Source organism: Haemaphysalis longicornis, unplaced genomic scaffold (genome assembly GCF_048455015.1).
Source record: "Haemaphysalis longicornis isolate Haplotype H1 unplaced genomic scaffold, Haemaphysalis longicornis Haplotype H1 scaffold_1, whole genome shotgun sequence".
In the NCBI taxonomy this organism is placed as follows: Eukaryota; Metazoa; Arthropoda; class Arachnida; order Ixodida; family Ixodidae; genus Haemaphysalis; species Haemaphysalis longicornis.
The window spans coordinates 356,839,330-356,852,214 of NW_027526203.1; the positions used below are offsets into that span (position 1 = coordinate 356,839,330).

General features: G+C 46.5%; 1 protein-coding gene across 4 annotated transcripts in view; it reads left to right on the plus strand.

The window, feature by feature from the left end:
* The window catches only part of LOC144154963 (protein FAM13A), a 140,332-nt gene extending 129,814 nt beyond the window's left edge, over window positions 1-10,518 (plus strand). For all 4 annotated transcript variants that reach the window (XM_077686120.1, XM_077686122.1, XM_077686119.1 and 1 more), the window contains 3 exons: window positions 440-541; window positions 686-740; window positions 8,437-10,518. In XM_077686120.1, the coding sequence (XP_077542246.1) occupies window positions 440-541; window positions 686-740; window positions 8,437-8,505 (226 nt within the window). In that variant the 3' untranslated portion in view covers window positions 8,506-10,518. The remainder of the gene's footprint in view (window positions 1-439; window positions 542-685; window positions 741-8,436) is intronic.
* Window positions 10,519-12,885: the final 2,367 nt, after the last annotated feature.

Genomic DNA, 12,885 nt, shown 5'->3' on the forward strand with positions numbered 1-12,885 from the left:
GGGCACAAAATGCCGGTTTGACACGTACTGTGTCATGAACTCTTTTTTTTTTTTCCTTTCTTTTTGTAAGCTAGAGTGTACACTATATCGTGGTGCTTGGAGCACTCAGTATAAAGTTCTCTCAGTGGCTGTGGACTGGGCCAGTTGAGTATGTGTTGGATGTGCTAGCAGGCGTGCTAGTAGTGCATTGTATCCCTATGCCAAAAATTGTCAGGGTTTAGCTCTGTGGGCCCATCCTGCCAACAATATACTTTCTTCACTAGTGTGAATGTGCCCTCAAGCTTGATGTGCAGCATACTCATGTGTTAATTCAAGCAGTACTGGAAAAAAATGGAGCAAGTTTACTCAATGATGCAGGATTTTTTTGTTTTGTTTTGTTTTTCTTCTTCAGTCTTCAAATTTTTACCTGGCAACACTGCCTTTTTGTCTTGTTCTGTAGGGCGGAGCTGCTTCAGCAGCAGCAGCAGTCGAAGCTTGAGAAGCGTCGCCTGAGAAAGTTGCTGAAAGAATTTGAAGACGAGTTTCAGAAGCAAACAGGAAGGTAAGAAAGCCTTTGTTTTTCAGCGAAGCCTAAATTTTCACGCTAATTTTGTGCATGTTGTTGACAGTAAGCTGAGTGGTGTTATGAAAGCAAGAAAGAATGAAAGAAAAAAGACTAAAGATGGCCTTCATTTTGTTCCTTCAGGAAAGTGCAGAAGGAAGATAAGGCCCCAATGGACTCGGTGTACTGTGAATATAAGGTAAGGTGCATGAATTTGATGCTATACATTTAAAAAAATCGATACACTTTTTACAAATGTGAGCCTATTTAGTGGAAGCTTGCTTTTTAGATGCTGGTGGCGTACAGCATAACGAATAGTTCTTAACTCTTATCTAAGCACGATGCAGATTTGTCTGAACTGGCCGAATGGCAGGCCACTACTAGTGCTACTTCAAGACCCCTTTAAAGGAGTACTGAAACGAAATTTCAAATCTGAAATAACTATGTAAAATGTTTCCTTTGGATATGGAGTTATATTTCAGCAAGTTTCAACAGTAACCATCCGGTATTACATACTTTAAATCCATTTTAAGCATTGTGTGCACGAGACAGCTCAGAACAGATACCTTTTGTTGACTTTACTGCGGTGAAGGGCATGGTGGGAAATACCGTGCGCTGTAACAAGTGCAAAAGAGGAGAACGAAGCGGGCGGACATGGGGGGCTGCGCGTGAGCACGCAATAAAGAGGCAGAAGTTGTTCGGTCTTGCAGCAAGGGTGTCTGCCTCTTCATTGTCTCTAAATTGTGGTGCCGTAAACCCGGGAGAGGGCCAGCGTCCTTCGCACTGACACTGTTCCGAGGATCGAGATGCTGTGCAGGCGTCGAGGAATTCTTCATGGCTCTACCACCAGACTGCTGTCCGTGGTCAGCGAGATTCTCATGGATGGTACTCGACCGTCATCGCCCGACCTCCAGGAAATCATCGACGGGCGTTGAGAAAAGGACTCCGCACTCGCCGAGCTGGATAACCAGATCGCTGACTCTCTTGACAATGAGGGGTTTGGCAAAGAAGTCGCAGGCGCTCTGGACTACCAAGAGAAGATTGACAACGCAGTTAGCAGGTTTTTGTCAGCGCTGAACGCGCGTGTCGATTGGCACTGCTGTCATGGATGGCTACCCGCAGAGGCTGGCGGAGATTACCGACATGTCTGGCAACGTCAGAAGAGCTGCTCACTCGGAGCTTGTCAGCCAAGTCTTCCCAGCTCATGGTAGGCCCCGAGCACAGAGTGTATACGTCGCCTTGCCAAAGCTTCAAATAGCTGTCTTCAACGGTGAGATCCAAGAGTGGCAGGGCTTTTGGGAGTGCTACGAGGCGATCATACACACTCAACCAAATCTCACAGATATTGAAAAGTTCTAATATGTGAAGGCTTATTTGGCCAGCGCTGCGAAGCGGGCAATCGAAGGGATGTGCCTGACCGATGCGTATTACAAGATTGTAGTCAATGTACTCACTGAGCGTTATGGCAGGAAGGATCTCCTCCTCGATGACCACATAGACAGCTTGCTCTCAATCGAACCGATAGAGTCGTCCCAAGTATCCCGGTTGCGAGACCTCTACGAGCAGGTCCAATTCAGAACAGGATGAGCTTTGGCACGCCATCTGCTGAGTACATGGTCGTTCTGCAGCGGGTTCTGATGCACTTATTGCCGGAAGACATGGAAAGCCTCTACCGTAAGCGCACGAAGACGGACACGACTGGAGCGGACTCTACAGGAGTATCCCGAAAGGACCGAGTAAAGCCAATCCTCAAGTTCCTACAAGTGGAAGTTGAAAGCAGAGAGGAGGGTCGCGTGTGATACGAGAAACCTACCTCAGGGACGTTATCAGCAACCCACAACGTGACACCGCCTCAGCTACATTCCATGCTAGCTCTGGCAGCAGGATTTTCATCACCAGGTGCCGATTCATCGATGCCTGGGCAGACTACGTGCCCCCTATGCGGCATTCCAGGACGCGTGACGGGCCACAGTACCAGCGGAGGAAAATCGCTGATGGCTATCCAGAAAGTATTGCGGCTTTAAGTGTGGGAAGCAGGGCCACATTGCCCACAATTACCAAACTGCAGCATGGCTCAAGTGCGACCACTGCTCAGGGCGACACATTTCATCACTTTGCGCTATCTGGAAGCGAGCAGCAACGGACACTCCACGACCAGCCACTCCTGTCGACACTGAAAACCGAGAGGTGGCAACGCAGCGAGCAATGCAGGTAACAAAGGCTCCTGCAGGCAGGACGTCTTCATCACCGGTGTTGCTCCAAACAGCCACAGTGTGGGCATGTGGTGCAAATACTGTGTGACAGTGGCAGCCAACAGATCTTGTCCATCAAGATGTGTCACAGCAGCTATCTCTAACATGCATTGGAACAGAGGATTTAGCAGTGTTCACATTCGGCAAATGCAATCACCCACGCCAGTATTAATGCCGAATTGTCAAAATTTCACTGTGTTCACATTTAAATCGAAGGAACTTGCCCTTCAAGCTCTGGAATTTCTAGATGTGTGTACCATAAGAGGTCTGGCTATAGACGGTACCGTCATTACTAACATTAAATCGAAGGAACGTGCCCTTCAAGCTCTGGAAGTTCCAGATGTGTGTACCATAAGAGGTCTGGCTATAGACTGTACCGCCATTACTATGCTACGTGACCGTAATTTTCCATTAGCTGACGAACCTGAAGAGCACCAACTTCGAAATTTGACTGTAAGTCTGTTAGTCGGCTCAGACAATTATTGGAGGGTTTTAACCGGGCGCATCGAGTGTTTCAATGGCAACCTGTGCGCTGTAGAGAAACTCTTGGCTGGGTGATCTGGGGAACATGCGATGACATCTGCCATCCTCTAACACCATGTAATGCCAGTACAACTGCTCTGTTCCTGGCTTTCTCTGATGACTGGCGCATGAAGTTCCGGCCTGGGAACCCATAGGAGATGTGTAGGTTAGACGCACTGGGCATAAGCGATGCGCACAAGGATCCTGACGTCAGCAAACACCCGGTGTTTTTCCAATTTCACACTGCAGTACACAAGAACGCAGGCCGCTACATAGTACTGCTCATGATCAAGGCACCTGGGAAAACGTCCTTTACTAACTGGACTGTAGCAGAAGGCAGACTAAAAGGACAGCTTCAGCGGTTTGAGCACAAGCCAGAACTACTGCAGGAATGCGATGCCGTCATCAGCAAGTACTTGACGGAAGGCCATGCGGAGAGGGTATACCGTCTGAAACGCGCGGACAGACTTTACTACCTTCCCCATCATGTTTAATTATGGCATGAAGCTGTGACTTCGAGGGTCCACGTAGTGTTCGATGCCTCATCGCACGGATTCAGTAAATCGTCTTTGAATGAAATGCTTGATAAAGGCATCAATCTTGGTCACGATCTCCTGCAGCTGCTCCTGCAGTTTAGGTGCAGCAAGGTTGTTCTTACTGCTGATATCCGGAAGGCCTTCCTTCAGACTAGCATTAGGTCGGAGGACAGAGACGCTCTGTTTCTTGTGGGTTGACCGATTACCAACATGTGATCATGCCATCCCAACAATCGTTGAACGGTGCAGGACCCGAGTCCCTTTCAGAGCGTCTTCAAGGCCGTTCTCGCTGTCACCAATTCTACAGCACCACCTGAAAACATGCAAGACAACACACCCGAACGTTGTTGTTTTCTGCCGTGCAGTGACACAGGCTGCTCACCTCGAATTAACCTCAGACGTGATGGTACAAGCATTCATCCACTCCTTTCATGGCTTTGCCTCCACACATGTCATCCCATGAGCAGTTTATTTGGGTAACGCCAAGTAATTCCACAGCTCTTCAAAATGGTTGCACTTTCTGCTCATGAAACCCGTCCAGGACTACGCAAGTGCTCACTGCACAAGCTGGAAGTTCATCACCAAGCGGGCTCCATTGTGGGTTGGTTTCTGGGAATGCGTCATCCGAACAATCAAGAATGTGTTGAAGCACTGCCTTGGACGAAACAGTCTCTGTTACGAAGAGCTGCTCATCATGCTGGCTGAGGTAGAAGCAATTGTCAACTGCCGCCCTCTAGCGCAGCTATGTGAGGACAGTAGTGACACACTGGCACTAACTCCATCACACATTTTGATTGGCAAGCACCCATGGGACTTCCAGCACGAACTGCCAAATGTCTTCATAGCTCTGCCGCGCAAGACTTGCGACGGCGGGTGAAGTACCGAGACAAGCTTTTGCACTGACTACGGCATTGCTCTAATGAAGAATATTTGCCTTTTTTCTGCTCCGCTCATCACTGTCCCCCATCATCGTCGTGATTGCCCGTTGACGATGATGATTTTCAAGGATGACAACGTGCCGGCACTGCAATTGAAGCTCAACAGTGCGGTCGAGGCGCTCCAAGGCTGAGATGGCATTGATAGATATTTCAACCATCACCTTCCCAAACGGCCAGCTAGTCCAACGGACTGCACAGTGTTTATACCCCTTGACGTCGGACGCCCACTGCTCAACCCCAGTAGGATGTTGAGTTTACTGTAGTAAAGGCTTTAGCCTGGCGGGAAACATTATACGCTGTAACAAGTGCATAAGAAGAGGAGAACGAAGCGGGCGGACAGCGGGTGCTGCGCGTGAGCACACAATAAAGAGGCTGAGGTCGTTTGATCTTGCAGCAAGGGTGTCGGCCTCCTCACTGTCTCTACACCCTTTCAACATAAGCATCGGCGTGACGCCATCTGCTCCTGGCTTCAAACTGCCGACTTCAGCGCTCCCACGACGTGGCCAACGTGCTGGCTGCGGTTGGCGCGTTGCTCTGCAGTGTGTATCACGTCACGGTTTTGGGACTGACGTCAGGCTGCTCGGGCAGGGAGCACGACCTGTCCGGGCCGGCCCAGGCCGGTCATGCTGGGCTGAACAATCTGCCTGGGCGCACGCACGCACTTCTGTCCAGACCGGCAGTGGTGCGACAAGAACGGTGACGTCACGAGCGCCGTCCTGTCACGGCGGCTGCCTCTGTGTTCAGTTTGTCGAAACTCAAACTGACACAAATAAACGAGGCTGTAAATAATTATTTATGTTGCGACCAGCCACCTAAGTTGCCATTCTATGATTAGTGGGCTGGTAGGCACCCATAGCAGCGGAAAAAAAAATGTAAGATGAAAATTTCGTGTCAGTACTCCTTTAAACGGCAGCACTGCAGCCACTATTGTCCACTGCTTTAGCTTACAGCAGCGCAGGAGACAGGAGGCCATTTTGATTGCATTATGCGTGTGCACAGTATTTTCAAGATCAGTGAACAAACATACACGGAACAGTTCACCAGTGATTAGGCACTGCCATCAGTGCCACCTCTAAGCAAATAGTTGTTGCTGCTGGCAGAAAATACGTGGGTGAACCCGATCAGTGGGGGCACGTGTACAAGATGCAAGTGCTAGTGTAAAGACGATGGCAAATCGGCCTGGGATGACGCATTATGACGAATGAGCTGGGATGCGATTTTTACAGAGTGGTGTGCCATTTCTGTTTTGTAGCTCTTGTTGTTTTTCTATTATCCGGCTTATATTGGGACAGGGTTTTCTTCCTTTCCTTTCTGTATTTCTTTTTAGAGCTCTCGATTGCCAGTTGTCAGCTTTAAGATTGAAGCCAGCTCTAAGTCGAGTAAATATGTATGGTATTTGTGGTGATGAGTTAACACAAGTGTGTGCCTACTAATAGTGGCTAGCCTTTCACCTGCTCTGGTGGCTGAGTGGCTAAAGTTTCGTACTGCTTAGCACAGGGTTGCAAATTAAATCCTCGTAATGGCTGCCACTTTTGTTATGGAAGCGAAAAACTTAAACGCTGTATGTCAAATGTTCAGTGTATGTTAAAGCTTAACTGGTAGGCGTAAATAAATCCGTCGCCGTCTACTATGGCTCGCCTTGTAGACGAGGTGTAGCTTCAGCCTACAAAACTCCTAAATAAGCAAAAGAAGCTTTTCTTGCTTGCTTGCAGTGTGCGTGTATGCACAAGTTTGCATGTAACAGTGCCACCTTTAACTAATGCTCACCTGGCACGAAAGCGGCACGATTATCACAATGTGCATAAGAGAAAAACTCCTTACGAGCAACTCTTATTGTAAGAAAAACGTTACATGTCCATGCATTAAAAGTGCTTTTAGCTGTATAAGGTCCACCCTAGAAGTGATCCAAAAAGGAACAGTTGGAAAGCCTTACTTTTGAGGCAGTGGTGTCCCAAAATAGTGGCATAGCATAGCCTCCATAAATGGAGCTGGTTGTTACAGAAGGAGGCACAAATTGTTTGTGCCTCCTTTTGAGCTAAGCTAGGATGCATTACTGATTATTACTACAAATATTGCAAAGTTGGTCTTTACCTCTTCTTCTGTTTTTTTTTTTTTTTTTTCCTTTAAACTGTGGTAGCTTGTAAGGCCTGTTGGCAAAGGCAGATTTCATTCGTATTACTTCACAGGGTACTATTCCAAGTTCCAAATACACCCACCCTAACCATTGAGAATGCAGCAGTTTTTGTACTTAGTGGCTGCAGAGCACCTCACAGGCGCACCTATCCGTAGTCCACATACTAATCACATGCAAGGCACTTGACACAACACGACACAAACATTTCCCTGAATTATACAGACGACACATTCCTTTGCACCCATCATACTTTTTAGCCGACGAACCAATGTTTTCTAGTCAACGTGTTTTTAAGTTTTTAGCTGAGGTAAACTTCCTGCAGCTCTTGTCATACAGCTGAACCTCGTTATAAGAGACACTGATGTAAGAGACAAATGGGTATAAGAGACACTATTCACCCACATGGTTGGCTGCCCTATCTTTCCCATTAAATCGACCTCTTTTATAACAGACATTGGATGTAGAAGATTGGTTATAAGGGACAAGTCATCCTTGATCTTTAATCAATAATCTCGCTTGTAACAGACATTTTAACTTCAGATGCAGTGTCACCAGTCCCTAATTGCAGTTGCTTCCATTGTGGAAACACAGGTGGACGACAGACAGGTGCAGTCACTATTTATTATAACTTCAGCAAACACAAAGTGGTTCAGTCAGCTATGAAATGACAATGAGAAGCCCTGCCAATGGAAATGCAACTGACAGAAGTAGTTGAAGCTTACTGCCATTCATTGGATGGAGCGCGATCACACATGCGGGCTCTCCTACTCGCGTAGCTCCCAATCAAGAAGCACTGCAGATGTTGAGTCCTGCAATCGTAATGAATAGCCTGACCACACAGCGGAAGAAGCTGTGCACTCTGGTTATTCATCAGGCTTGTGAACTCAACATCTACGATTCATCTTCCACAAACAAGGAAAGGAAAAAAAGCTAGTAGAATCGGTTGTAAAAAACAGTGTAAATACAGTCATGAAGCAAACAAAGTTTCATAAATTCTGGGACCAGACAATAATTAGAATGAATCTTTTGAAACATGCTGTAGCGTTCTTTTGAGCTTATTTTAGTCATACGGTGCCCACATTGAACTAGGGTCTGATTAGCAAGTGAAAACATGGTACCCTGCTTATAAGAGACATCTCGTATAAGAGACAGAAACTGCTCCCCAGTACGTGTCTCTTATAAAGGGGTTCAACTGTATCATGTGTAATCACCCTGGCCCTATACACCAGCCATCTCCATTGTCTTTTGTTTTGCATTACCTTTACTTTTAGTTACATGTTTTAGTACTTACGGTCTGATGAAAACTCAATAATTTCTTCTTTGGCGCTCTTTGCCCATAGTCGGCCTTGCGCCAATAAAGCCCAACCGTCATCATCATCACCTCACAAGTGCAGCGCCCCTGCAAGGCGCAGTGTACCGCAGACTGCATTACTGGCAGTCTGTGCTGCACTGCTGCCTCGTGCCATGCTTGGTGCTGCCAAGGTGCCTGACAAAAACGTCTTCTAATCCACAGCACGTCAAGGCCCGGATGCGGCTTCTGGAGGTGCTGGTTTCCAAGCACGAGCACCGACGGGAAATCTGAAGCTGGCAGGCGTCGTCCGTGCTCCCCGCCCGGTCCTTTGTGGAGCATCACTGTCTGTTCCCTTGCATGACCCCACAAGTTGCCCCTCCTGCACGTGGGATGGTCAGAGAAGGTCGTACCGCTCCACGAGGGCAGCGTGCGCCTGTGTGGGAGGATTGCTATTTTTGTGATCCCATTGGGGGGCAAGCTGTGTGAGGGATGCGAGTTTTCTATCTATCTTAGGTCTTTGTTGCTTCCAATGGAATTTGACTCGGAACAGGGAATTCATAAAGTGCAGTGCATGTAGTTTAATCATTGAACTGTCATAACATCATATTTGCACTTCGTGGCATTTCGTCATTTCATTTTTGATTGTGGTTGTCTAAACAAATTCAGATATGTTCATTTTTATGTCTCCGCGAGAGTTTCCACTGTTCTGGAGCTTTTGTAACAAGGGGTACCACTTGTGCATGCCACCCTGTGGTCGACATGCTTTTGTAACAATTGTGAAGCTTTTGCTCTGATACTGTTCTTGTCTCGTGCATGAATTTATTTTTTTCTATTGTTTTTGCTGGCAGCAAGCATTTTATCGTGATACAGAGTGGGTGCAGACTTTTGCTGCATCCTTTGGAGTTGGCACTGTGTTTATCTGGGTGTAGGACTGGTTCGTCTTGTTAACGTTATGCCTACATTGTTTTTTCTGGCTGGCAAGAGCACGTGATATGGCTTATACTTGAAGCTCAAGCGTTAGACATATAGTAGTGTGTGAACCAATATGAAGACTGAGGTGGATCTGTAGGTTTTGGCTGTGCCTAAGCCAACTATTGTGGCACTTCATTTTGAATTTAGCCAAGAGTGTTGAAAGTACGCATGCAGAACTTTGTGAATTCTTCCTGCTAGTCTTATGTAAGCAAAGCCTAATTTGCAGCTGGTGTTGTGTGGCAACCATGTCCTACAAAGGCAGACTCTGTGTCAATTCCTGCAAGGTCTTTTCTTGCTTGTCGTGCCAGTGATTGTTTTCCTTTTGCACTCATTGTTGCAGCGGCGAAGCAACCAGTTTGTGGCATTTTTTCCCGTCTCCTTGTACTCGCTGTCGTGTTGTGTGTGCATGCACTCCGGGCGGTCGGGAGTACACAGGGCAGCAGTGTCATTACATTTTGTGGCTTTTGTTTGCTGGGCTTGGTAGGGGAGCCAGGCTGCCTTGGAAACCCATGTCGCCTGTTGTTTTGGTGTTGTGTCTCTCAAGGTGTGCCTGGCTTAGAAGTTGGTGGTTTCAGTAGCAGGGCATGTTCGAGGGCGGCTTTATGGCAACTTGTCTGCCATGAGGGTGGTGCAGCTTGTGTTTTGGGACGATCGAGTGCCTTGATCGGATGGAACGGGACAAAGTGTTGTTTGTTTGCTAGGTAGGCTGCAAGAACAGTGCCCCCCCCCACCCCCCTTTTTTTTTATTGTTCCATCACAAGCAAATGAGTGTCTTTGTCTGCTTGTAGACTGTTTGGTATATATTGTACCTGACATATATGTATGTGTTTGTCAACATGGGTTACACCTGTTCTCTAGAGGCATGATATATATACATATATATCTAAAATCCACGGCATTTTTAGTCTCCGCATGCTGCGCTTGTGGCATGGTAACTCTTTTACCATGTTGGGCATGTGGCTAGTCTAGTGAAACTTTTCTCATTTCTGTTATTGAACTCTATGGACCCAGTGTGATGCTAAGCTTCGTTTCTTTAGTGTGCAGTTCATGCTTTTTTTTTTCTTTATGTAGAAAGGAGGCAGTGTAATGCCTGCAGGCAAGATATTGCCAGATGATATTTTAAGTATGCAGAGCGCTGTAAAAATATCAAATATATACGCATGCATACATATACATATATAAATACTATTTGTCCAGATGTCTGTGCATAGAGTGAACCTGAAATGTTCATGGATGACAGTATTACGTGTGAGAATGTTGTTGGATGGATGATTGGAGACGTTATTTATGGCAATGAATGTGATGGTGTGCCCATTAAAAAGTTTCTAGAGAGTGCTTGCAATTGTCTGATTATGCTTCCCTGAGCAGGTGAGGAGTTGAATGCCTCTACAATGGCATTATCCTACCTTTTATGGGGCTCGCTGAAAAATTTTTCAATGAATGCTGCACTGGGTACCACTAATATTTGTGGCACATGGTAACATACATGTGGTCTTTGTAGAACACTGTGGAATATTTATGCTGCCTTAGCGATTGGACATGATAGCTTTACTACCTTTTGCAGCATTTTAAAGAATGGTATTTCCGTCTTACCTAAAGGGCTGGTAGTTATAAAACTTTGCTTGAATAAGCTTGCGATAAAAGTTTAGTCAACTTTCTGTGGTCTCAAAATTTATTAGGGATGAAGCCTATGGTTGTGGCCACAATTGTTAGGTCATTTATTCTGTCTTGTCATTATTTTGCTTTATTACTGCATATTTGTAGTGTACTAGTTTCTGTGTGTTCCAGACAATGGAGCACAGGCCACATGCACATCTTGCAACTCGTTCATTTTATCCTTTCATTTGAACGCACCTGCTAGTAATGGATGTTACAAGTGGAGGTGAGAGTGGTTAAAGGGGTCCAGACCTGCTGTTTAATTGTTCCCTTTTACTGAGATTGACATCGCCACTCTGGAAAGGGTTCTTGGCTCTGCCTGGAGATGGCACAGGCTATCTTAGTCGGGATAGCACGTTGTGTTGTTTTGCACTTTATTGAGGAGGAAAATGCTGTAATGGCAAATTGGAGCCCTAATGTAATGAACTCGTTTGTTGCTAATGTGGACACTCTTACGGTACACCAGCATGCCCGTGCCATGTATCTTGTGTGGAGGCTTTGCTGCAGTGTAATGCATACACACTGGCAGCGTGTGGGCACACATGCCTCGGAGTGGGTTTGCAGCCATTGTACAATGTGGATGGGGTTGTGGGCGTGGTCATGCATGCACGTACGATGATTCAAGCTGTGCGGAGCAGGTGTTGTGCCCATGTATGGACATCGTTGTAACTGCACCTTTCTTGGAACTGCCACAAGGAGCATACAGGTTGCCACATTAAATGTTTGTGAGGCCCTGTGGTTTCTTGGTACCTCTTACCTCGCGGTGGGGTGGTGTATTGACTGCAGTTCATTGCAGTGGTGGCTGCATTGGGGATGGCCCATGCAGCAGATAGCTTGTGCTGGTTGGGGCAAAGGTCTATCCAAACAGCTTCCAGCAGTTCATTTCTGTGACATTTTGCAACAGCTGAACATAGCTGCTGCAAAAGGTCAAAGAAGTTTCAAAGGCTCTAAGAAGTTTCATGGGAATGTGCGCGGCATCTCCACGTTGCTGTGGCTGTCGAGGAGCTGGGTGTGAGGAAGGGACGTAGGAGTTCCCCATCACTGCACGACCTTGTGGATAGGCCAATGCAGAGGGGACCACCTTGACGAGGAGGATGTTGACATGTACCATAGTGCTGAAATTGCATTGCTGCACTCATAGAGGTCCTGCTCATTAGCTTGTTTTATGTGTAGTTGGCTTTGTGCAGTTTAGATGTGCTAAGAAGCAAACATGGGTGTATGCTGTGCAGAAAAGCCTTCAGGAAGATCTGTGCTGTTCAAGGCAAACCAAATGTTTGCATTGCTAAAGCGCTTGGCAGCTCATGCGACAAGCAAAAGGATTATGGAAGTTTTCCTCTCTCTCTAGATCCTATCAGGTGAAGGCGACATTAAGAAAAGGGGTAGGTACACTGTGGTTAATCGCAGTGTCTAGAGTTACGTCCGACGGAACCCAAAATTGAAAACTAGAGTTACGTCCGACGGAACTTCAAGCCAGTTTCTAGAGTTACGTCCGACGGAACACAGAATTGAAAACTAGGGTTACGTCCGACGTAACTTTAAGCCAGTTTCTAGAGTTACGTCCGACGTAACCCAAAATTGAAAACTAAAGTTACGTCCGACAGAACTATAAGCCAGTTTCTAAGGTTACGTCTGACGGAACCCAAAGTTGAAAACTAAAGTTACGTCCGACGGAACTATAAGCCAGTTTCTAGAGTTACGTCCGACGGAACCCAAAATTGAAAACTAGAGCTACGTCCGACGTAACTTTAAGCCAGTTTCTAGAGTTACATCCGACGGAACTTCAGGCCAATGTTTTGAGTTACATCCGGCAAACGTAAAGCATTAAAAAAAAATTTCAGCTAACGGCACCAAATACCATGACGCTCCATAGGTGTAATCTGTCACTTGTACGATACACGACGTACGATGTACGATGCAGCGCTGTGGGTTCGAATCCCAGCTGGGTTGATGGATTTTTCAATTAAATAATTTAAAATTTTTCTATACTAGTCCTTGTAGACTTCTTTCCATATTGAACACATGCAAGGAAAGGAGAAGGCAGGA